This window comes from Erythrolamprus reginae, chromosome 3 (genome assembly GCF_031021105.1).
Source record: "Erythrolamprus reginae isolate rEryReg1 chromosome 3, rEryReg1.hap1, whole genome shotgun sequence".
Lineage (NCBI taxonomy): Eukaryota > Metazoa > Chordata > Lepidosauria > Squamata > Dipsadidae > Erythrolamprus > Erythrolamprus reginae.
Genome location: NC_091952.1, coordinates 4,191,668 through 4,217,474, shown reverse-complemented (window position 1 = coordinate 4,217,474; position 25,807 = coordinate 4,191,668). Strand labels below are relative to the sequence as shown.

At 44.0% G+C, this 25,807-nt stretch overlaps 2 protein-coding genes across 6 annotated transcripts in view; one reads left to right on the top strand and one right to left on the bottom strand.

Moving 5' to 3' along the window:
• SNPH (syntaphilin) overlaps window positions 1-15,051 on the top strand; it is a 38,236-nt gene extending 23,185 nt beyond the window's left edge. For 3 of the 5 annotated variants that reach the window (XM_070748747.1, XM_070748745.1, XM_070748744.1), the window contains 3 exons: window positions 6,017-6,223; window positions 9,047-9,196; window positions 11,043-15,051. In XM_070748747.1, the coding sequence (XP_070604848.1) occupies window positions 6,017-6,223; window positions 9,047-9,196; window positions 11,043-12,297 (1,612 nt within the window). In that variant the 3' untranslated portion in view covers window positions 12,298-15,051. The remainder of the gene's footprint in view (window positions 1-6,016; window positions 6,224-9,046; window positions 9,197-11,042) is intronic. The other 2 variants (XM_070748748.1, XM_070748749.1) reach the window with 2 other exon arrangements.
• The window catches only part of SDCBP2 (syndecan binding protein 2), a 22,214-nt gene continuing 9,470 nt past the window's right edge, over window positions 13,064-25,807 (bottom strand). Inside the window, exon 6 of the mRNA XM_070744272.1 lies at window positions 13,064-13,290. Within this exon, the coding sequence (XP_070600373.1) occupies window positions 13,064-13,290 (227 nt within the window). The remainder of the gene's footprint in view (window positions 13,291-25,807) is intronic.

Below are 25,807 nucleotides of genomic sequence, written 5' to 3'. Positions count from 1 at the left end.
ACAATCTTGAACAGCACAAAAACCACGATCTTGACGAAACAATGAATCAGATAAACTGCCATGAGGCTTAAACACCAGGCTGCACTTTTATCTGTAGCACTAATTACAGCAGCCCCACCCAACCACAGGTGGCCTCATTTTCTCTTGTAATAATCCTTCAGTTGTTGTCTCCTATGCATCACTCTACGCATGTGTGGATGTGTCATTAATTCTTGTTCAGAATCCAGGGATGATACAGATGATTGATCTCCTCCTGGGCTGTCTGCCAAACTCCCCCTCTTCCCTGTCACTCACGCTTCCTTGGTCAGAGGAGGCATCGTCAGCAGATTCCATCGGGAGCAAAATCCACCTGCACATTCCTTGGGGCAGGAGCTGGGCCAGAGCTAACCACAACACACAATAGTAAAATTTGAACTAATATATGGCTTTAAAAAGACTTCTGTTTAAGTAGCAAAATGTCCATGCTATTCCAGAGATTTTCTCTAGTTCAAAACTGTAACTTTTAACATTTACTGTTATCAGCAATCAACCAATAGAAGCAATGGAACAGCTTTGCCTTCAGTAGTTGTGGATGCTTCATCATTGGAAGCTTTCAAGGAGAAACTGGACTGCCATCTGTCAGAAATGGTGTAGGGTTTCCTGCTTGAGCAAGGGGTTGGACTAAATGACCTACAAGACCCCTTCCAACTGTTGTGGTTAGCTCTGGCCCAGCTCCTGCCCCAAGGACTGTGGATGTGGGGGAGACATCCACATGCTGCAGGCCTGTTTTGCCCCCCCCCCCCCCGTGGAATCTGATGATGAAGGCTCCTCTGACCAAGAAGACATGAGTGACAGGGAGGAGGAGAGTGGGGCAGACAGCTCAGAAGGAGATCAATTATCTAGCTCCTCCTTGGATTCGGAACAAGAGTTAATGATACAGCCATGCATGCGAAGAGCGATGCATAGGCAACAACAACTGAGAGATTATTATCAAAGAAAATGAGGCCATCCATGGTTGGGTGGGGCTGTGGTCATTAGTGAGGCTGCTATAAATAGCAGCCTGTGGGTTTGGCCATTGAGGAGGATTATCTGATCGTTGTGTTTCGTGCCTGCTTTGCTGTGTTTGACCCTTTTGTGTGCTGATTTTTCCCGGCTTTGAAACTAACCCAGAGCAAAGTGTGTTTCACTTTGTGAAAGAAGAAGGACTGTGAATTGCCTCACAGCTGCAAGCTAAGTATCACAGAACTGATAAGGGACTTGTACAAATTACCAGTTTGTTTGGAGACGAGTGTTCTTTGCTATACCAAAAGAGGGCTTAGTTTAAGTGAATTTTCATTATAAAGCACATTGTTTTGAATTTTCAAACGTGTTTGTGTCTGAAATTTGTACCTGTGAATTTTCGGGAGGATTCTACCAGAGAGCCCGACAGAACACCAACTCTGTTGTTCTATTCTAAAACTAGCCTGTTTCGCTCCCCCCAAAGTAAGCCATCCCCTGATAATAAGCCAATCAGGCTTTTGAATGCATGCCAATAAGGCCAAGCACTTATTTCAGGGTTCAAAAAAAATATAAGACAGGGTCTTATTTCCGGGGAAGCATGGTATTAAGGTTAAACAGTTCGTGGAAGTTATAATGATCAGTTTTTTCTCATATAAATGGTAGATTCAGGGGTACAGAGAATTACGTAGATTTAAACCAGTGTTTCTCATCTTTGGTTTTTTAAGATGGGTATCACCCATTTCCTCCCATGTTGACTGTATGACTGTAACTTGTTGCGTATATCCTAAGATTTTTATTAATATTGCTTCTTCATTGCTTATTTGACCCCTATGACAATCATTAAGTGTTGTATCACATGATTCTTGACAAATGTATATTTTATTTTATGTACGTTGAGAGCATATGCACCAAGACAAATTCCTTGTGTGTCCAATCACACTTGGCCAATAAAAATTCTATTCTATTCTATTCTATTCTAAACTGAAGTCTATTCATCTTAGTTGCCATAGTTGAAAAACACTGTGATAGTTGGGCAGGATGAAGCAGATGGACATGATTGGCAAGGACAAAGAAAATGATTTGTGTCAAATGGTATAGCATAAACTAGAGTTAGGTTTTCTGTTGTTTCTTATTTTCTACCTTTAATTTTCTCATTCCTTTTTTGTGTTTTGCATAATATTGCTTAACCTGAAAAAAAAACTTTATTTGATGGCTGCACCCATGATCTGGAATTTCTTCAACAAATTCCTCTTTTTTATTTGCCTTTCCCTCCTCTCAGCTTTCTTAAATATCAAGGGATATCCCTACGTCACTGTCTCAGCTTCTTTTTTCCTTTTGTTGCACCATTTCCAAAGATTGTTACAAATCATCTTTTGGGGATCCAGTGGCCAACAAGAACAATCATTTGTATTCCAAGAATGGGTCGCTCTGTAGATTTGCATGTAGGCATTGTGATATTGGAAATTTGATTTTCTTTCTTCCATATGTGATAACTTCATTATTGGTAGTTTGATTTTCTTTCTTCCATATGTGATAACTTCATTATTGGTAGTTTGATTTTCTTTCTTCTGTATGTGGTAACTTCATTATTGGTAGTTTGATTTTTTTTTTCTTCCATATGGGATAACTTCATTATTGGTAGTTTGAATTTTTTTTCTTCCATATGGGATAACTTCATTATTGGTAGTTTGATTTTTTTTTCCTTCCATATGGGATAACTTCATTATTGGTAGTTTGATTTTTTTTCCCTTCCATATGGGATAACTTCATTATTGGTAGTTTGAATTTTTTTTCTTCCATATGGGATAACTTCATTATTGGTAGTTTGATTTTTTTTTCCTTCCATATGGGATAACTTCATTATTGGTAGTTTGATTTTTTTTTCTTCCATATGGGATAACTTCATTATTGGTAGTTTGAATTTTTTTTCTTCCATATGGGATAACTTCATTATTGGTAGTTTGATTTTTTTTTCTTCCATATGGGATAACTTCATTATTGGTAGTTTGATTTTTTTTTCCTTCCATATGGGATAACTTCATTATTGGTAGTTTGATTTTTTTTTCTTCCATATGGGATAACTTCATTATTGGTAGTTTGATTTTTTTTTTCCTTCCATATGGGATAACTTCATTATTGGTAGTTTGATTTTTTTTTCTTCCATATGGGATAACTTCATTATTGGTAGTTTGAATTTTTTTTCTTCCATATGGGATAACTTCATTATTGGTAGTTTGATTTTTTTTTCTTCCATATGGGATAACTTCATTATTGGTAGTTTGATTTTTTTTTCCTTCCATATGGGATAACTTCATTATTGGTAGTTTGATTTTTTTTTCTTCCATATGGGATAACTTCATTATTGGTAGTTTGATTTTTTTTTCCTTCCATATGGGATAACTTCATTATTGGTAGTTTGAATTTTTTTTTCTTCCATATGGGATAACTTCATTATTGGTAGTTTGATTTTTTTTTCTTCCATATGGGATAACTTCATTATTGGTAGTTTGATTTTTTTTTCTTCCATATGGGATAACTTCATTATTGGTAGTTTGAATTTTTTTTCTTCCATATGGGATAACTTCATTATTGGTAGTTTGATATTTTTTTCCTTCCATATGGGATAACTTCATTATTGGTAGTTTGAATTTTTTTTCTTCCATATGGGATAACTTCATTATTGGTAGTTTGATTTTTTTTTCCTTCCATATGGGATAACTTCATTATTGGTAGTTTGATTTTTTTTCCTTCCATATGGGATAACTTCATTATTGGTAGTTTGATTTTTTTTTCCTTCCATATGGGATAACTTCATTATTGGTAGTTTGATTTTTTTTTCTTCCATATGGGATAACTTCATTATTGGTAGTTTGATTTTTTTTTCCTTCCATATGGGATAACTTCATTATTGGTAGTTTGAATTTTTTTTTCTTCCATATGGGATAACTTCATTATTGGTAGTTTGATTTTTTTTTCTTCCATATGGGATAACTTCATTATTGGTAGTTTGATTTTTTTTTCTTCCATATGGGATAACTTCATTATTGGTAGTTTGATTTTTTTTCCCTTCCATATGGGATAACTTCATTATTGGTAGTTTGATTTTTTTTTTCTTCCATATGGGATAACTTCATTATTGGTAGTTTGATTATTTTTTTCTTCCATATGGGATAACTTCATTATTGGTAGTTTGATTTTTTTTTCTTCCATATGTGATAACTTCATTATTGGTAGTTTGAATTTTTTTTCTTCCATATGGGATAACTTCATTATTGGTAGTTTGAATTTTTTTCCTTCCATATGGGATAACTTCATTATTGGTAGTTTGAATTTTTTTTCTTCCATATGGGATAACTTCATTATTGGTAGTTTGATTTTTTTTTCCTTCCATATGGGATAACTTCATTATTGGTAGTTTGAATTTTTTTTCTTCCATATGGGATAACTTCATTATTGGTAGTTTGATTTTTTTTTCTTCCATATGGGATAACTTCATTATTGGTAGTTTGATTTTTTTTTCTTCCATATGGGATAACTTCATTATTGGTAGTTTGATTTTTTTTCCCTTCCATATGGGATAACTTCATTATTGGTAGTTTGATTTTTTTTTCCTTCCATATGGGATAACTTCATTATTGGTAGTTTGAATTTTTTTTTCTTCCATATGGGATAACTTCATTATTGGTAGTTTGATTTTTTTTTCCTTCCATATGGGATAACTTCATTATTGGTAGTTTGATTTTTTTTCCCTTCCATATGGGATAACTTCATTATTGGTAGTTTGATTTTTTTTTTCTTCCATATGGGATAACTTCATTATTGGTAGTTTGATTTTTTTTTCCCTTCCATATGGGATAACTTCATTATTGGTAGTTTGATTTTTTTTCCTTCCATATGGGATAACTTCATTATTGGTAGTTTGATTTTTTTTTCTTCCATATGGGATAACTTCATTATTGGTAGTTTGATTTTTTTTTTCTTCCATATGTGATAACTTCATTATTGGTAGTTTGATTTTTTTTTCTTCCATATGGGATAACTTCATTATTGGTAGTTTGATTTTTTTTTCTTCCATATGGGATAACTTCATTATTGGTAGTTTGATTTTTTTTTCTTCCATATGTGATAACTTCATTATTGGTAGTTTGATTTTTTTTTCTTCCATATGGGATAACTTCATTATTGGTAGTTTGATTTTTTTTTCTTCCATATGGGATAACTTCATTAATGATAGTTTGACTTTTTTTCTTCCAAGTGGGATAACTTCATTATTGGTAATTTGATTTTTTTTCTTCCATATGTGATAGCTTCATTGTCGGTAGTTTTATTTTCTTTCTTCTGTATGTGGTAACTTCATTATTGGTAGTTTGATTTTTTTTTCTTCCATATGGGATAACTTCATTATTGGTAGTTTGATTTTTTTTTTCTTCCATATGGGATAACTTCATTATTGGTAGTTTGAAATTTTTTTTCTTCCATATGGGATAACTTCATTATTGGTAGTTTGAATTTTTTTTCTTCCATATGGGATAACTTCATTATTGGTAGTTTGATTTTTTTTCTTCCATATGGGATAACTTCATTATTGGTAGTTTGATTTTTTTTCTTCCGAATGTGGTAAGTTCATTATTTGCAGTTTGATTTTCTTTCTTCCACATGGGATAACTTCATTATTGGTAATTCAATTTTCTTTTTTCTTCTGTATGTGATAACGTAATTCCCTAGCATGCATAGCCATCACTGAGCGTTCTGGGAGTCAGTCTACATATCTGAAGATGCCCAATTTGGGGAGAACTGAGCAGTTAAAGAGGGCAAGAAAGGGGGAGCGATCTATAGACATACATACATACAGAGAGAGAGAGAGAGAGACCCACCCCCATATGCCCCCTTTGCTCCTGCTGTTGCTACTTGTAGAAAAGCTTCTGCCCCCTTCCAATTGTGATGTCCCCCTCTGCCGTCTCCTGATTGTATGGTCCTACTTTTTACCTTGATTCTCTTCTCCTGTCTTGTGCATTTGTGTTCCCTCGGGTTGTGGAAGCCGTGAGTTTTACGGAAGGAGTGGCTCAGCCTCCCTCTTTAAGTCTGCAACGGCCCCAGCCACTCCGACTGAGAAACAGCCTCTTCTTCCTGCCTCCAGGCGCCCCTCCCCACCCGTCAGTATGCGCGACACCTACGGCACCTCTTCGCTCAGCAGCAGCAGCAACTCCGGCTCCTGTAAGGGCAGCGACAGCAGTCCCACACCAAGGTAACCCCAGGGGGCGCCGCTGAGCAATGCAGCTCCAGGCCGAAGGGCCAGTCTGCCTGGTCCAGGGGGCAATGATTTTAACCCACACGCTATCCCAGTTTTGCTTCAGTTGGCAATGCTACGTATTACAACGCTGATTCTGCCCAATGCCTGCAGTTCGATTTTCATCGACTCAAGCTGACATAGCTTTCCCTCCTTCTGAGATCAGTAAACTGAGGACCCAGATTGTTGGGGGCAAGATGCTGATTCTGTAAACTGCTTAGGAAGGACTGTATTGTGAAGCAGTATATAAGTCTAAGGGCTATTGCTATCTACCTCTATCTCATTGCTCTCTCTTTGTCTATTTCACTGTCTGTCTCATTGTTTCTGTCCCCTTCTCTATGTCTGTCTATCTATCCCTCCATCCATCTATCTATCTATCTACATCTACATCTCTCTCCCCCCTCACTCCCTATCTATTTATCTATCTATCTATCTATCTATCTATCTATCTCTATCTATTATTATTATTATTATTATTATTATTATTATTATTAATTGGATTTGTATGCCGCCCCTCTCTGCACACTCGGGGCTATCTATCTATCTATCTATCTATCTATCTATCTATCTATCATCTATCTATCTATCTATCTATCTATCTATCTATATTTTCATCTGTCTCTATCTATCTATTTATTTATCATCTATCATCTATCTAACTCCATTTCAATCTGTCTGTCTATATCTATCCATCCATCTATCTATCTATTTATCTATCTATCTCTTCTAACTATCTCTTCTATCTCTCTATGCTACATCCATCCATTTATCTATCCTTCTATCTATTTATTTATTTATCTATTTATTTATTTATTTATTTATTTATTTATCAATCATCTATATCTGTCTCTCTATCATCTATCTATCTTTATCTATCTAGCTATCTAGTTATCTACTTATCTATCTTTATCATCTATCTATTGCTATCTACATGTCTCTGTCTGCCTATCTATCTATCTATCTATCTATCTATCTATCTATCTATCTATCTATCTATCTATCATCTATCTACAACAGATAGAAACCCAGTGAACTGCCCCAAACCTGACTGTAGACTGTGACAGAGTGGTTGGAACTTGCTACCTGACTCTGTAGTATCATCACCAAATCCCCAAAATTTTACCCTTGAACTGTCCTCTGTTGACCTCACCCAATTTCTCAGAGGTCAGTTATGAGTGTGCATAAGTGCACCAGCATGCCTACCATCCCTGTCCTAATGTTTTCTCTCTTATTGGTACCCATCTCATGTATATAAATAATGTTATATCTATGTATACTGCCAATACGCACTTGACAAATAAAATAAAATAAATCCAAAAGCAAGAAAAATCCATTGAAACCCCTGGAAAGATGAAACGGCCTTCATTGGATGCAAAAAAAGAAGCCACCACAGAAAAAGCCACTTGTAGAAGCTCACCTCACTTGGTGGGGAGAATAGCAATAGAATTTAGATTTTATACACCGCTTCACAGTGCTTTTCCAGCCCTCTCTAAGCGGTTTACAGAATCAGCCTCTTGCTCTCAACAATCTGGGTCCTCATTTGACCCACCTCGGAAGGATGGAAGGCTGAGTCAACCCTGAGCTGGTCATGAGATTTGAACTGCTAAACTACAGCTAGCAGTTAGATGAAGTATCCTGGTTCTGGGGATTGGCCATGAATTTGGGGAAGAGGCAATAAAATTTGGAGTCTGGCTAGTCCCTCTTGGACATGTGCCTTATGTGTTGTGAGAATAAAGTTCCGTCTTCCTTCTAAATGTCCACCCAGTCTTCTCCAACCCTATGTCCATTCCACGTCCTTCGTCTCCTATACGTTGCTTCATCAACCACTCTAGAACAAGGAGAAGACACAATGGGGCAACTTTCTAGGTGTCTCTTGGAAACCTAGGAAAAAAGGGAGCATATTTTGAATGGAGCAGAGCTTAAGCATAGAGCACCCCTGAGTCTGGCACTCGTTGCAATGCAATTGGCTGGAGGGTGGGACAACAAGGTCACCCAGTTGTGTGAAGACATGTGCAAAAATGGATCCTTGCAGATCCATGGCATTCAAAGGGAGGGAAGGAGGGAAGGAAGGAGAGATGAGAAGAAGGAAGGAAGGAAAATGGGGAGGAAGGAGAGATGAGAATGAGGAAGGAAGGGAGAAAGAAAGAAAAGGAAGGTGAGATGGGAAGAAGATAGGAAAAGGAAGAAAAAAGAAAAAGGGAGGGAGGAAGGGAGGAAGGAGAGGTGATAGAAAGGGGAGGAAGGGAGAGAGGGAAGAAGGAATGGGGAGATAAAGGAAGAAATGAAGGAGGAAAGGTAAGAGGGAGGGAAAGAAAGGGAGGAAGGAAGGAGGAGAGAGAGATATGAGAAAGTGAGAGGTGAAAAAGGAGGGAAGGAAGGAAGGAGAGAGAGATGGGAAGGAAGGAAGGAGAGGTGAGAAGGAGGAAGGAAGGAAGGAAAAATGGGGAGGAAGGAGAAATGGGGAGGAAGGAGAGATGAGAAAGAGGAAGGAAGGGAGAGAAAGAAAAGGAAGGAAGGATAAATGAGAAGAAGATAGGAACAGGAAGAAAGATGAAAAGGGAAGGAAGGAAGGGAGAGGTGATAGGAAGGGGAGGAAGGTAGAGAGGGAGGAAGGAAGGGGGAGAGAAAGAAAGGAAGGAAGGAAGGTGGGAGGGAGGAAAGAAGGGAGGGAGGAAAAAAGAGAGGAAGGAAAGAGGAGTGAGAGAGATGAGAAAGAGAGAAAGAGGTGAAAAAAGGAAGGAAGGAAGGAAGGTCATTAATTGTGTCTTCCTCTCTTTTCAGGCGCCCCGTCAAGTACCTCCTGTGTAGTGACAACCATGGGATCAAGCCCCCAACTCCTGAGCAATATCTCACCCCTCTCCAGCAGAAAGAGGTCTGCATCAGGCACCTGCGGGCCAGGCTGAGGGATACCCACGAGAGGCTGCAGGACAGGTGAGCATCTGGGGCAGAGAAATGGAGGTTTCCTCTGTGCCTAATTCACCAGGATTTTGCGTCACTCGTGGTTCTTTGATATGTTGTTGCTGTCTTCCATACCACCAAGGGGTCGGCGATAAATTACTTGGGTTACAGCGTGCAGTGAGAACCAGACCTTGTGCTAGTGTAGGTAGTAACTCTTTCAACAACAACATCTGGATTGTCCTGCAACTACCATATTTTTTGGAGTATAAAATTTGATTTGATTTGATTTATTGGATTTGTATGCCTCCCCTCTCCAGAGACTCGGGGCGGCTAACAACAATAATAGAACAGTATACACAATAATCCAATAGTAAAAACAATTAAAAACCCATTAAAGTAAAAACCAAAGATACATTCAGACATACCATGCATAAATTGTAAAGGCCTAGGGGGAAAGAGTATCTCAGTTCCCCCATGCCTGACGGCAGAGGTGGGTTTTAAGCAGCTTACGAAAGGCAAGGAGGGTGGGGGCAATTCTAATCTCTGGGGGGAGTTGGTTCCAGAGGGCCGGGGCCACCACAGAGAAGGCTCTTCCCCTGTGTCCCGCCAAGTGGCATTGTTTAGTTGACGGGACCCGGAGAAGGCCAACTCTGTGGGACCTAACTGGTCGCTGGGATTAGTGCAGCAGAAGGCGGTCCTGGAGATAATCTGGTCCGGTGCCATGAAGGGCTTTATAGGTCATAACCAACACTGTGAATTGTGACCGGAAACTGATCGGCAACCAATGCAGATTGTGGAGTGTTGGTGTAACATGGGCATACCTGGGGAAGCCCATGATTGCTCTCGCAGCTGCATTCTGCACGATCTGAATTTCCCGAACACTTTTCAAAGGTAGCCCCATGTAGAGAGCATTACAGTAGTCGAGCCTCGAGGTGATGAGGGCACCTTTATTTTGGGGGAGGAAAACAGGGAGGGGGGAAATCTGCCTCTGCCTCCCAGCAATTTTATCTGGGATATTATCTTCTGTCTACCAAAAGCTCTATGTGCGTTATACTCTCCAGTAACTGCAGAACGGTTGCAGAAAACATGCCAATACCATCAGCGCTGTCCTATACATAGAATTTAACCCAACCCTAAAATAATGTGATTTGGCATTATTATTATTATTATTATTATTATTATTATTATTATTATTATTCAATTTATTATTAGATTTGTATGCCACCCCTCTCCAAAGACTTATTATTATTATTACAATTACTAATATTATTATTATTATTATTATTATTATTATTATTATTATTATTTATTAGATTTGTATGCCGCCCCTCTCGGGAGACTCGGGGCGGCTCACAACAACCAAACACAGTACAAATTCAATGATTTAAAAAAAAAACAGTTTAAAACCCTTAATATAAAAACAGTCATACATCCCAGACAAACCATACATAAAACGGAAACGGCCCAGGGGAATCAATTCCCCCATGCCTGACGGCAGAGGTGGGTTTTAAGAAGTTTGTGAAAGGCGAGGAGGGTGGGGGTGGTCCTAATTTCCGGGGGGAGTTGGTTCCAGAGGGTCGGGGCCGCCACAGAGAAGGCTCTTCCCCTGGGGCCCGCCAGACAACATTGTTTCGTCGACGGGACCCAGAGAAGGCCAAATCAGTGGGACCTAATTGGTCGCTGGGATTTGTGCTGGCATCCCATACGGAACCTTACATTCGTTTGATTGATTGATTGATTGATTGATTGATTGATTGATTGATTGATTGATTGATTGATTGATTGATTTCTAGGCCGCTCTTCTCCAAGGACTCAGGGCAGCTTACAACAAAAACATTGTAATCAGCCCAATGACCATCTGCTTGTCTGTCTACTGCAGGGATGGCGAGATTGAAGACCTGAAAACCCAACTCTCCAGGATGCAGGAAGACTGGATTGAGGAGGAGTGTCACCGAGTGGAGGCTCAGCTGGCCCTCAAAGAAGCCCGGAAGGAGATTAAACAGCTCAAGCAGGTTATCGACACCGTCAAGAATAACCTGATCGAGAAAGACAAAGGCCTCCAGAAGTACTTTGTGGACATCAACATTCAGAACAAAAAGCTGGAGACGCTGCTGCACAGCATGGAGGTTGCGCAGGACGGGACGGTCAAAGAGGAAGGGCAAGCCGAGTCGGCCGGAGGGTCCCCCGCACGCTCGCTCACCCGCAGTTCCACATACACCAAGTTGAGTGACCAGGGAGCGATGGACAGGAACATCGGCGGCTCTCAAACCATCTCCGTGGACGACGGAGCCGATAGTGGCTTCGTGGCTGCAGAGAACTCCTTGAGCCGGACAGATTTGCTGGACCACAGCAGCCTCTTGTCCTCAGGGGTGGAGTGTGGCCCTGATGACGCCTCGTCCATGCACACCTCCTACACCCTGGGGTCCCAGATGCACACCAGCTCCACGTACGAGAAACTGATGGGATCTCCGCAGAGCGCGGAGGCCGCCGTACAAGCTAGCTGCATGCAGGAACAAGCCATCCAAACCGACTTCGGACATTACCAGCCAGATCTGGACACCATCTTGGAGAAAGTCATGAAATCTCAAGCGGGCAGCCTCGCCAGTCCCACCTCGGAGTGGCCCTCTGAGATCGAGGAGGTGGCCGAGCCCACCAGCTCGGAGAGTGCCGTCCTCAACTGCTCGAACCCCACGGACAGGACAGCTCCTGAACCCTTCTCAGCTGTCGTGGTCAATGCCGGAGAACCCACTGAGAAGCCCGACGGCCATCCGGCCTCGCGAAACCCAGCTGTGCATCAGCCGTGCAGCGCGAGCCCATCCGTGAGCATCGTCTGCACCCCTGAAGATGAGGCGACTGAGCCAGGAGAGGACGCCGCGGGGGCAGCAGCCTCGACGGATCTTTCAGCCGAGCCCAAAACTTACTGGAGCCGCCACTTCCTCGTGGACCTCTTGGCGGTGGTCGTGCCAGCTGTGCCTACAGTTGCCTGGCTGTGCCGTTCGCAGCGGAGGCAGGGCCAACCCATTTACAACATCAGCTCTCTGCTGCGGGGCTGTTGCACCGTCGCCCTGCACTCGATCCGCAAGATCAGCTGCCGGTCGGTCACCAACATAAACAGCTCCTGCTCTCAGCCCTAGGTCCTTCCTCCTTCCCCGCCCAGCCAGCTCTGTCATGTGCACGCACATCTGCTTTGCTGCCCTCAGAGCCGCCAGGGTTTGCGGGGAGCCACGATTGTAAATCCCGTACGCACACTTGAATTTCTCTCCCCTCTTCCCTGGTTTATTTAGTGCACAGCTGGGACCCACTGGACCGGCGTCCTGATGCGCTGGATTCTTGATTTATGCAAATAGCTTTGGAGAAGCCATTGTTGTGGTGACCCTGGACAGGATCAAACCGCCTTCTCCTTGCTGAGAAATCGTCTCCCGTCAGGGATGCTGCTGCTGAAAACTCAGTTTGCTCTAAGGAAACGCTCGTCACGTTTCCTACACAATCGGCGGACTCATTTCTCCTTCCTCTTAACACCCGAATGTTTTTGAGTGATGCCGAAAACGTTGCTCCCTTGTCGCCGCCTTCCTCTTCTCTCTTTCCTGCTTTTTCCCCCCAAGTTTCATCCTCTACCTCACCTTCCCTAAACCATTTAAGTCCAGGTCCCATCTGTGTCCTTCACCTTACAGGAACCTGTCCTGCGGCATGACCAGCTGGGGAATCCTGGGAGTTGAAGTCCATCCATCTTCCAGCTGCCGAGTTTGGAAAAGGCTCCAGTAGAAGAAGGACGGTGCCTATTTTGCAGGCAGGAGGCAGGGGGCATGCTGAAAAGATGTTTGTGACCACAGCACCCCAAATTCCCCTGGCGCCCTTTTCTACCCACCCACAAATCTCCAGAGGTCTGGCTTCATCTTCTCTCTACACGCAAACTGGTGGCATCTTCCCCTTGTTTCTTGATATCTGAGGCAGGGATCCCCAACCCCTGGTCTGCCATCTGGACCCAGTCTGTGGCCCATTGGGAACAGGGCCGTTGAAGAGGTGGGTGAGCGCGCAAATCCGCGAAGCTCCATTTGAGAAAGTGGCGAGCACGTGCATGACACCATCTCTTATGCTCACCACGACCGCAGCCGCCACCACTGCCAATTCTGGGGAGCCAAAAAGTTTGGGGATCGTTGACCTAAAAGAGATAAAACAGAGAGCAAACCCCCACTCCCTTCTAGCACTGATGATGTTACCGAGTTGGGTCGTGAAACGTCCGTAAGAAAACAACCAAGCTCAGAGAACACCAAGGACCCCCATAGTCCTCCTCTTCACAGCACGAATGAAGTTATTGAGTTGGTCATGAAACCACCTCCTCCTCCTTCTCCCCACAAACCCCACTCTCTTCTAACACTGACAATGTTACCTGTGGAGTCATGAAATGCCTGTAAAGAAACCCACCAAGCTCAAAGACCACCACGGATACGCCAGTTCAGTTCTGAGCCACACATATTTTCTTAGTATAATGGTATCTTAAAGATGGTGCAGAACCCCAAATCTTAATCTGGAAATTTGGGGGCGACAGGCTTGCTAGAATATTAATTGGATTTCTATGCCGCCCCTCTCCAAGGACTCGGGGCTAATAACATGAACCCCAATACTTTCTAGCTGATTCCAGTTCAATAATAGATATAGGGTTTGTGATTCACTACATGTATAAGTGTGTTCCACACCATTTGATACAGACACTGTCCTTAGTCAAACTACCCTTGTGTTTCTAGCGGAGAGAGTACACATCCAATCACCTTTGTACTTTGCGTAACGTTAGAATGAGCCTTCCTACGAAGATCCTCCGTTTTATAATACGAACTGTAGACCAGCCTCCACCGTCACTCTCCACTGTTCGGATTTCTCTCTTCCCGCAATCCTCAGTCTACTAGCGCTAGTTGGTGTACCATAGGACAAAGGGGGGGGGAAGCTCACTCAGCACTTTGTTCGGAGATTGTATACCGTCATGTTGCCTCTTCCAAGGCTGATCCTCGGCAAACCCGGCCTCGGATGACGTCCTGCCCGCGGATACAACACGATGCTGTGCCATTTTTGAGGAATACCCAGGAACGCAACGTCAGAGCAACACACACTAGAGGAAGTGTAGTCAGAGGTTCCACATGTTTGGTGGATGCCAGTCCTCCTTCCTAGATACATTTGTGCAAGATGGGAAAAAGGACTCGGGCAATTTCATTCCCCTTCACCTCCAAAAATGTCGTGAAATGTGTCGAATTGTCAGTGTGGCGTGGAAGCCTGCCTGCAGATCCGTCGCTCAACCCCAGCGTCACATTCGTTAGATTTTTTTTTTTCCCTGAACCGTTTGCTCAGCTCTCCACATTTCGGAAAACACTCCCGGGAATGAAGATAAAGAGAAGGCAGAGATATACCTCATGTGGAGCAACCTGCCGTCCCCTCCTCTGGGGGGCGTCAAAGAAGCCCTTAAGTCTGTTGTTGTTTAGCTTTGCACTATGTTCACTTTCGGCGAACTTGAAACGCTGCTGTCCTGGTTGATCGGCGGAAGGGTCCCAGCTGTGGGTTACTCTCTTCAGCGACGGTAGCCCTTTCTCTGCAAACGGGAGAGGCTCAATATGGAGCAGGCTCCAGCGTACTGTGTGCCCCCCAGCTGGTTGCTACTTCTGCCCATTCAGTAGGCAAGAATGTCGAGCTACCAGATTGATGCAGCCCTCTAGTAGATCAAGGCCTGGACACGGACCGTTATTGTAGTCCCGGCCTAGGGAAATGTGCCTCCTTTGAGTTTCCATAGTTTGCTTGTCACATGTAGAAACAAACGATCAAGGGAGTAGTAGAGACACTTGACTAGGTGGGGATTAAACTCCACATCCGTTTGAAGTGAGGAGGGGTGGGGAGGGGGTAAAACAATGTCACACTGTCTTAAATCCTGTGGCTGCCATTTCATCCAAGCTAGCAAAAGACCCTGATTTACAAGCCATCCGTGAGCAAAAGCAATGGCAGACTCTCTTAAGATCCCTTTCGCTGGCAGCAAGCCACATGATGACAAGCGTCACTCATCACACTAAACTCTTACGCGGCGGGCTTGTTTGTGTGGTGTGTGTGTGGGTTTGCACTGAATCGTGAGGATGATTCATGAGGAGGCTACTTTTCTATTAGGGAAAGTCGAGGGATCAAGTTATCAGTGTTTATTCCCAAGAATAAAAGTTAGTCACTCATTTATACAGAGAACGTTTCGATGGGATGGGAGACGAGTCACATTGGCTCCCAGGTGTCTGTGGACACCTGAGAAGAGCCAAAGGAATGTATTTTTACCATTAGCCCTGCTCCAGAAAAAGGTTATTGTGGAAGATTGTAAAATGCCAGGACATTTTTCTACGCAACCGCCTAGCTCTTTCCCAAATGAGGCTGTGGTTGTGTTCACACAACCTGCAAAAAACAGGTTGATCCCTTTCTCTGCATACGCAGACATGATCATCCCACCCAACGGTTTGCATTGATTCTACACCCGAAAAGCAAAAAGTTAAACCAGTAGCACATGATGCTTCTAAATTCATTAGACTCGGTCATGTTCTGCAAATACAGCTAGTCCTCGACTCACAACAATTTGTTTAGTGACTGTTTGAAGTTACGACGGCACCGTAAAATGGACAAATGGACATTTTTCATGCTTATGTTTCATGTTTTAGCATCCCCCTGGTCCCGTGATCAAAATCGACACCTGATTCATACAGGTAAGTCCTCGACTTGCGACCACAATTGAGCCCAGGATTCGTGTTGCTAAGTGAAAAAAATTCATTCCGTGAGTGTTAAATGAGTAACATGGTTGTTAAGTGAATATGGCTTCCCCCATGACTTTGCTTCTCAGAACATCCCAAAAGATGATCACGTCGAACCGTCATAAATGCGAGTCAGCTGTGAAACGTCTGAATGTAAATCTCATGAATGTAAATTTGTGTAAATCTGCAACGGTCACAGCTTATGACTCACAAGTGTGAAAAATGTCACTTTTTTCCAGTGCCGTTGTCACTTCAAACCATCACTAAACGAATGGTTGTAAGTCAAGGACTTACCTCTACAGTATTTCCAATGCTCACACTGTCCTGGGGTCAGGTGATCCACCTTTGTGACCTCCGCACAAGCGAAGTCACTTAGGGAGCCCAATTCACATAACAACCATGTGATTAACTCAACAACCGGCAGTGATTTGCTTAGCAACTGCGGCAAGGAAGGTCATGAAATGGAGCAAAATTCACTTAGCAAACATCTAGCAACAAAAAAATTGGGGGCTCAATTCTGGTCATAAGACAAGGACTAACACTATAGCCAGTGTCTCTATGACACGAGGCTGGGTCCAGGGATGGGGTCCAATTCGCCTTCGCCACCGGTTTGCATTGCGATGTTGCGCACGTATGCGCTCTCTATGCTCACAGGCGCAGGAAAGACGAAGGGAGAGAAGAGAGCATGGTAGGGAAAATAAAGAAAGGGAAAGAAAGAAGAAAATGAGAATGAAGAGGGAAGGAAAAGGAAGGAAAGAAGATTTTAATGAGAGTGAGCGAGGGTCTAACCCTAACCCTGCCTTAGTACATGACCACCACATGTGCCCCCTAAGATTTATTTTATTTATTTTTATTTATTTAATTAATTAATTAATTAATTAGATTTGTATGCCGCCCCTTTCCGTGGACTGGGGGCGGCTCACAACACAATAAAACAATTCATGACAAATCTAATAATATACAATTTAAAATTTAAAATAGTTAAGAAACCCCATTTTTAAGCAGACATACCTACAAACATACCATACGTAAATTATATAGGCCCGGGGGAGATATCTCAATTCCCCCATGCCTGACGACAAAGGTGGGTTTTGAGGAGTTTACGAAAGGCAAGGAGGGTAGGGGCAGTTCTAATCTCTGGGGGGAGCTGGTTCCAGAGAGTCGGGGCCACCACAGAGAAGGCTCTTCCCCTGGGGCCCGCCAACCGACATTGTTTAGTTGACGGGACCCGGAGAAGGCCGACTCTGTGGGACCTAATCGGTCGCTGGGATTCGTGCAGCAGAAGGCGGTCTCGGAGATATTCTGGTCCGATGTTTTGTCCAGTACACAATAATACACAATGAGGGTTATAGAGGATATAATCAGGTAGAATGTATTAAAGGGGGTATAGAGGAGAAAATAAAGGAATGAAATATAACTATGAGAGAATAGCAGGAAAAGATATAGGGATAGAAGAGAAGATATAGGAGATATAGATAATGGAATAGGGGACGGTAGGCACTCTGGTGCACTTATGCACGTCCCTTACTGACCTCTTAGGAACTTGGTGAGGTCAACCGTGGATAGCCTAAGGGTAAAGTGTTGGGGGTTAGGGGATAATACTACAGAGTCTAGTAGTGAATTCCACGCTTCGACAACTCGATGACTAAAGTCGTATTTTTTTACAGTCAAGTTTGGAGCGGTTAATATTAAGCTTGTGTCTGTTGTGGACTCTTGTGTTGTGGTTGAAGCTGAAGTAGTCTTTGACAGGCAGGACGCTGCAGCATATGATCTTGTGGGCAATACTTAGATCATGTTTGAGGCGTCTTAGTTCTAAGCTTTCTAGGCCCAGGATTGTAAGTCTAGTTTCGTAGGGTGTTCTGTTCCGGGTAGAGGAGTGAAGGGCTCTTCTGGTGAAGTATCTCTGGACATTTTCGTGGGTATGAATTATGGCGAGCTAACCAACTCCGGCCACAGCCCTCCAAGGCCAAACACAACCTTGATGCGCCCCTCAATAAAATCAACTTCGACACCCCTGCTCTAGAATAAGACCACAACATCAAATCACAACTTTTTACTTCCACATAGTTGTTTCGACTAGCCATCTCCATTATTATTATTATTATTATTATTATTATTATTATTATTATTATTATTAATTAGATTTGCATACCGCCCCAAGTCTACGGAGAGGGGCGGCATACAAATCTAATAAATAATAATAATAATAATAATAATAATAATAATAATAATAATAATAACTCCACACCCAGGCTCGGATTCCCATCAGTGGTACCCTGCACACACAGATTTGGTTCTCTTGCGTGTATGTGCGCGCTATGCGCTCATGACCCAACGTGTTTTTGCCCCTCGCTTAACGCCTACCTTGGTTAGCATGGGAAATTTTGCGCCCGCTTGTGGTCATAAGCCTGAGGAGTGCCAGTAGACAAAATTATTTTTCATTCAGAAGAAAATTCCCCCACTGTGGCCTGGATCAGCATAATTCTGCTTACAGTTTACTCCTTGCTTTCTGGTGCTAAGTAACGCCTTGGTTGGCACACCCGGGAACTCAACTTAAAGGCCGTCTTGATTTTCAATCCATCAGAATAAAGCTGGAAGGGACCATATTATTATTATTATTATTTATTTATTTATTTATTTATTTATTTATTTATTTATTTATTTATTAGATTTGTATGCCGCCCCTCTCCGAAGACTCGGGACGGCTAACAATAATATAAAAAGACAATGTAAACAAATCTAATATTAAAAACAATCTAAAAAACCCCAATTAAAAAACCACTCATACATACAAGCATACCATGTAGAAATTCTATAAGCCTAGGGGGAAGGGAAAAGTCTCAATTCCCCCATGCCTGACGACAGAGGTCGGTTTTAAGGAGCTTGCGAAAGGCCAGGAGGCTGAGGGCAACTCTGATATCTGTGGGGAGCTGATTCCAGAGGGTCGGGGCCGCCACAGAGAAGGTTCTTCTCCTGGGTCCCGCCAAACGACATTGCTTAGTCGACGGGACCCAGAGAAGGCGAACTCTGTGGGACCTAACCGGTCACTGGGATTCGTGTGGCAGAAGGCGGTCCCAGAGATAATCTGGTCCGGTGCCATGAAGGGCTTTGTAGGTCATAACCAACACTTTGAATTGTGACCGGAAACTGATCGGCAACCAATGCAGACTGCGGAGTGTTGCTGTAACATGGGCATATTTGGGAAAGCCCATGATAGCTCTCGCAGCTGCATTCTGCACAATCTGAAGTTTCCGAACACTTTTCAAAGGTAGCCCCATGTAGAGAGTGTTACAGTAGTCGAGCCTCGAGGTGATGAGGGCATGAGTGACTGTGAGCAGTGACTCCCGGTCTAGATAGGGCCACAACTGGTGCACCAGGTGAACCTGGGCGAACGTCCCCCTCGCTACAGCTGAAAGATGGTTCTCTAATGTGAGCTGTGGATTGAGGAGGACGCCCAAGTTGCGGACCCTCTCTGAGGGGGTCAATAATTTCCACCCCCAGGGTTATGGACGGACAGATGGAGTTGTCCTTGGGAGGCAGAACCCACAGCCACTCGTCTTATCCGGGTTGAGTTTGAGTCTGTTGACACCCATCCAGACCCCAACAGCCTCCAGGCACCAGCACATCACTTCCACTGCTTCATTGACTGGACATGGGGTGGAGATGTATAACTGGGTATCATCCGCATACTGATGATACCTCACCCCATGCCCTTGGATGATCTCACCCAACGGTTTGGAGGTCTTCTAGTCCAGCCCCCTGCTCAAGCAGGAGATCCTATACCACTGATGGTGAACCTATGACACGGGTGCCACAGGTGGCACATGGAGCCATATCTGCTGGCACATGAACCGTTGCCTTAGCTCAGCTCCAATGTGCATGTATGTGCTGGACGGCGGATTTTTGGCTCGCATAGAGGCTCTGGGAGGGCGGTTTTGGCTTGCAGAGAGTCTCCAGGAAGGTGGAGGGTGCATTTTTACCCTCCCTGGCTCCAGCGAAGCCTTTGTAGCCTGGGGAGGGTGAAACACGAGCCTACTGGGCCCACCAGAAGTTGGGAAGCAGGTGGCTTCCGGCCTCCAGAGGGCCTCCGGGAGGGTTGGCAGAAGCTGTTTTTCGCCCTCCCCATGCATGGAATATAGGTGTGGGCATTCGTGCGTGCATGATAGCATGCTCCCATGCTCTTTCGGCACCCAAGGAAAAAAAGGTTCGCCATTCACTGCCCTATGCCATTTCATATAAGTGACTGTCTAGTCCAGTAATGGGTGAATTTTTTGGGGTTCGCGGGCCATACCCATTCCCTCTCCCCTATGCATGCACACCCACCACATGGACCCTGAGCATGTGCACAAGCACCCCCATCCCCACGCATCCGCACAGGCCTCACTGAACTCTGGAACGATGAAAAAACAGGCAAAACGGAAGTTCGGAAAAATGGAGTTCCACTTTGTCTGTTCTGCTGTTTTTCACACTGCGGAGCCTTCGGAGAACCTTCCTGAAGCCCCAGAGTGCAAAAAAACAGCACAACGGGCAAAACGGAAGTCCATTTTTCCGAACTTCCAGTTTGCAAATTGTGCTGTTTTTTGCACTCCGGGACTTCAGGAAAGCTCCCTTGAAGCCTCCAAAGGGCGAAACAGCCTTCCGCAAGGCCGAAAATCAGCTGGCTATCAGACGCATGCGTGCTGGAGCTCAACAGAGGGCAATGCCTCACGTGTCCCCCAATACGGCTTCGCATGCCACCTGTGGTACGTGTGCTATAGGTTTGCCATCAGGGCCCTATGCCATATTTCATATAAGTGACTGTTCAGTTTCTTCTTTAACACTTCCAGAGTTGAATCATTCACAGCTTCTAGTGGCAAGCTGTTCCACTGGTTAATTGCCCTCACAGTTAGGAAGTTGCTCCTTAATTCCAGGTTGCTTCTCTCCTTGATTAATTTCCATCCGTTGCTTCTTGTCCTGCTTTCAGGTGCTTTGATAAATAGGCTGACCCCCTCCTCTTCTTTGGGACAGCCCCTCAAATACTTGAATCCTTATATCATGTCCTTCCCTTTGTTAGACTAGTCACTAACCAAACCCAAATCCTGCAGCCGTTTTAGCCTCCAGGACTTTAATCCTCTGAGTTGCTCTTCTCTATGTTTTTCTCAAAGTCTCAACATCTTTTTTGTAATGTGGGGGCCAAAACTGGATGCAGGATTCCAGGGGTGGCCTTCCTAAGGCCTTATAAAGCGGTACTAATACTTCATGTGATTTTTTTGAACCTGGTTTATAACAGATCTGGGGTGATTGGGCTCCACTGAGATGCCATTTGCAGTTTGGATTTGAAGCCGCCTCTTCAAAAGACCTCCAGAATCTTCCCTATCCTTCTGAGGTGAGGCTGCACAGTCCTGGCTGCCACAAACTTGCTTTACGTCCACCACTTTGCAAACCGTTGAACTCGAGGACAGCCAGGTGCTCTTTAAAGCAGCTGTGTTGGCAGCCGACTTTGCAAATCGGCAACCCACTCCAAAATCTCTCCTAACCTTCTAAAGTGAGGCTGCCCAGTCTCACCTTACACAGATTTACTTTACATCCGCCACTTTGCAAACCATTGAACTCGAGTACAGCCAGGTGCTCTTTAAAGCAGCTGTGTTGGAAGCCGACTTTGCAAACCGGCAACCCACTCCAAAATCTCTCCTAACCTTCTAAAGTGAGGCCGCGCAGTCTCACCTAACACAGATTCGCTTTACGTCCGCCACTTTGCAAACCGTTGAACTCGAGGACACCCAGGTGCTCTTTAAAGCAGCTGTGTTGGCAGCCGACTTTGCAAACTGGCAACCCACTCCAGAATCTCTCCTATCCCTCTAAAGTGAGGCCATCCAGTCTCACCTGACACAGATTTACTTTATGTCCACCACTTTGCAAACCGTTGAACTCGAGGACAGCCAGGTGCTCTTTAAAGCAGCTGTGTCAGCAACCAAGTTTAACACCTCCACACTGTCCTGAGTTTGGATTGGAAGCAACCCATGGGTGGGTTCAACTTATCTCACTGCCGTTTTTTGCTTCCTCCCACGCCATGTGAGCCTGTGCACCCCTGACACCCAAATCTTCCTCGTCTGGAGGGGCCAAGTGAGAGTGCGAAGTTCGAAAATGGACAAAGAGGTTTGGGTGCAAACATGCGCAGCTGGCCAGAGGGTGCCACTCCACCTGTTGAATTAGCCCATCTCAACGGAATGGGAATTTGGTTGGGAAAATGTATTTGGTATGCTAGAAAACCAGCCTCGTGTGTGATGTATTTGTGGGTGTGAGTATGTGTGTACGTTTGTTAGGCTCTCCAAAGCTCGGCCAGGAAATTTCACCTACGACTATGTTTGAAAGAAGAAGAAGAAAAATCTATATATTTTTAAATACAGAACTTGAACGGCTGTGTGCACTCCCTTGGAGTTTAATTCCCATCGTCCTGTAACTTTTGTCTGTTTTGGTGGCTGTAATAAAAAATATATATTGTTTGGGTCACTTTCTGGGAACCAAAAATAGAATGCATAACTGTGAGAGGGATCTTGGAGTCCTAGTGGACAACCATTGAGCCAGCCGTGTGCAGCAGCTGCCCAAAAACCCATCACAGTTCTAGGCTGCATCAACAGAGGGACAGAATCAAGATCACTAGAAGTGTTAATACCACTTTATAAGGCCTTGGTGAGGCCACATCTGGAATACGGCATTCAGTTTTGGTCGCTACGATGCAAAAAGGATGTTGAGACTCTAGAAAGGGTGCAGAGAAGAGCAACAAAGAGGATTAGGGGACTGGAGGCTAAAACATATGAAGAAGGGTTGCAGGAACTGGACATGGCTAGTTTAATGAAAAGAAGGACCAGGTGAGACATGATAACAGCCTTCCAATATCTCAGGGGTTGCCACAAAGAAGGAGTCAAGCTATTCTCCAAAGCACCTGAGGGTAGAACAAAAAGCAATGGATGGAAACTAAACAAGGAGAGAAGCAACTAAGATCTAAGAACTAATAGCTGGCGTGGCGCAGGAGGTAGAGTGTGATACTGCAGGCCACTGAAGCTGACTGTAGATCTGTAGGTCAGTGGTTCAAATCTCATCACCGGCTCAAGGTTGACTTAGCCTTCCATCCCCCGAGGTGGGTCAAATGAGGACCCGGATTGTGGGGGCGATAGGCTGGCTCTGTTAAAAAGTGCTATTGCTGACATGTAAGCCGCCCTGAGTCTAAAGAGAAGAGTGGCATAAAAATTGAATCAATAAATAAATAAGGAGGAATTTCCTGACAGAACAATTAATCAGTGGAACTACTTGCCTCCAGAAGTTGAGAATGCTCCAACACTGGAGGTTTTTAAGCAGATGTTGGATAACCATCTGTCTGAAGTGGTGTAGGGTTTCCTGCCTAAGCAGGGGGTTGGACTAGGAGACCTCCAAGGTCCCTTCCAACTCTGTTGTTGTTATTATTATTATAGTTGTCGACATACGAGTGTCCACTTAGCAACTATCCAAAGTTACAACACTGAATAAAGTGACTCGTGGCAGTTTTCAACACTCACAACGTCTCTGTGTAGTGTCCTCATGGTCACATGATCAAAATTCAGATGCCTGACAATGAACTCATATTTATGACGGTTTTAGCATAGGTCCTCAAAATGTGGCCCACCAAAACCATTAATCCAGCCAGTGCAGGACCACAAATCTGCCCCAGCCACATCGCCCATTTACTGGACTTACTGTTGTGTGACTCATGGGCTGGAACTATAAGGTAAAGCCAACAATTTTAGTCTGCGGAGACGTTCTGGAGACTGAGGAGGTGAAAAACGGAGCTCAGAGACACCCCAGGAGGCCAAAAAATGAGAAGAAGGAGAGAGAGTGATAGAGAGAAAAAAAGAAAGGGAGAGGGAAAGAGAGAGAGAAAAGTGAGAAAGGAAGAGAGTGAAAGAGAAATGAGAGAGGGGAGGAGGGAAAGAGAGGCAGGCAAGACACAGAAAGAAACAAAAAGAGAGAAAGAGAGAGGTAAAGAGAGAGAGAGAGGAGAGGGGGAAGAGAGAGAAGGGAGAAAAAGAGAGGAGAGAGAGAAAGGTAAAGAGAGAGACGAGAGAGAAAAGAGAAATGAGAGAGGAAGGAAGAGAGTGAAAGACAAGGAGAGAGGAAAAGAGGTAGAAAAGAAAGAGAAAGACAGAAAGAGGTAAAGAGAGAGGGAATGTTGAGAGAAAGAGAGGGAGAGGGAAAGATAAACGAGAGAAGGGGAGAGGGAATGAGAGAGAGAAAAATGGGGAAAGAGAGAGAAGGAGAAAGGGAAAGAAAGACAAAAGAGAAGGAGAGAAAGAGTTGTTTTTTGTAAGCTCCCAGGGGCTGAGAAAAATTGCTACAAAACTGAGTTTTCCCAGGTGGACCCCTAGACTCCTAAACAATGGAAAAAATGACCTAGTAAAAAAAAGACAAAGTCAACCAAAAGAACAACATGCAAACAAAACTGTTGTGGTTAGCTGTGGCCCAGCTCCTGCCCCAATGAATGTCGAGGTGATTGTGGGGGAGACATCCACATGCCACAGGCCTGTTTTGCTTCCAGTAGAATCTGTCTCCTCTGACCAAGGAAGCGTGAGTGACAGGGAAGAGGGGAGTTTGGCAGACAGCCCAGGAGGAGATCAATCATCTGTATCATCCCTGATTCTGAACAAGAATTAATGACACATCCATGCATGTGTAGAGTGATGCATAGGAGACAACAACTGAAGGATTATTACAAGAGCAAATTGAGGCCACCTGTGGTTGGGTGGGGCTGCTGTAATTAGTGCTACAGAATAAAAGTGCAGCCTGGTGTTTTAGCCTCATGGCAGTTTATCTGATTCATAGTTTCGTCAAGATCGTGGTTTTTGCTGTTCAGGATTGTGTGTGGACTCTCTGGACTTTTAGAATTGGACTCAGTTTTCCAGTTATTGGGTGAGCAATTGGATTGCATTTAACCTGTGCCTTGTGTGTACCAGAAAAATCCCTTTGACATTTAAAAAGGGAGCTGGTTTCTGTTCTGTTTATAAAAACTTTTGGGTTTTCCTTTTACCATGTGGTGTGTGTCTTCCTGGACTAATTACCCTGTAATTACGGGCAGTTGGGACACACCGGCAGAACAAAAAACACTCCAATGAGCAAAACAAATTCAAGCTTAATTTGGGTGCATTGTTTCATGGACTGCTAAATTGGCCACATCCACCTAGTCACATGACTACCTAGCCATGCCCACTCATCCGGGGGGGGGGCGATAGTCCAAGGGACTGTGAATTGGCCCCCTGTTTTAAAATTTTGAGGACCCCTGGTTTTAGTGCCCTGAGGTCACACTATCGCCTTTTGCAACCTCTTGATAAGCAAAGTGTCAGCGTTCCATTTAACACCCAAGAAATAAATCAGAGTCCAAATCTTGGTCTTCTTCCAACTTTCAATTTTTTAACAGAGCCATGTTGGATTCGAACTGTGGTCAGCCTGATAGTAACTTTCCCTACAGTTCTCCATCCAGGTTAAGGTTCATCCCCATACCCAGAAGTTCATCACGTGAACCACTCCGGTCCTCTCAAGGCCCATGATCCTCCCCTGTACGTCCGGCTGGTGCTGAGCAAAGGATGACCTTGAATCTATGGAAAGAATTTGTTGTGGCTAGTATCTTTCCCTCTTGTGCCACCAACTCTCCCCAATTCCCATAGTACTTTTCTACTTGTGGCAGACCAAACTCAAAACGATGGCTTTGGCCTGACACAAAGTCAATGGGGAAGCCAGATTCACTTAACAACGGGTAGTCAGAAAAGTCGTACAATGAGGTAAAGCTCAACTGTCTGGCTTAGCAACAGAAATGCTGGGCTCCATTGCGGTCAGAAGTCGAAGACTCCCTGTAGGGTGCAGAATGTAGAATAAGAGTTGG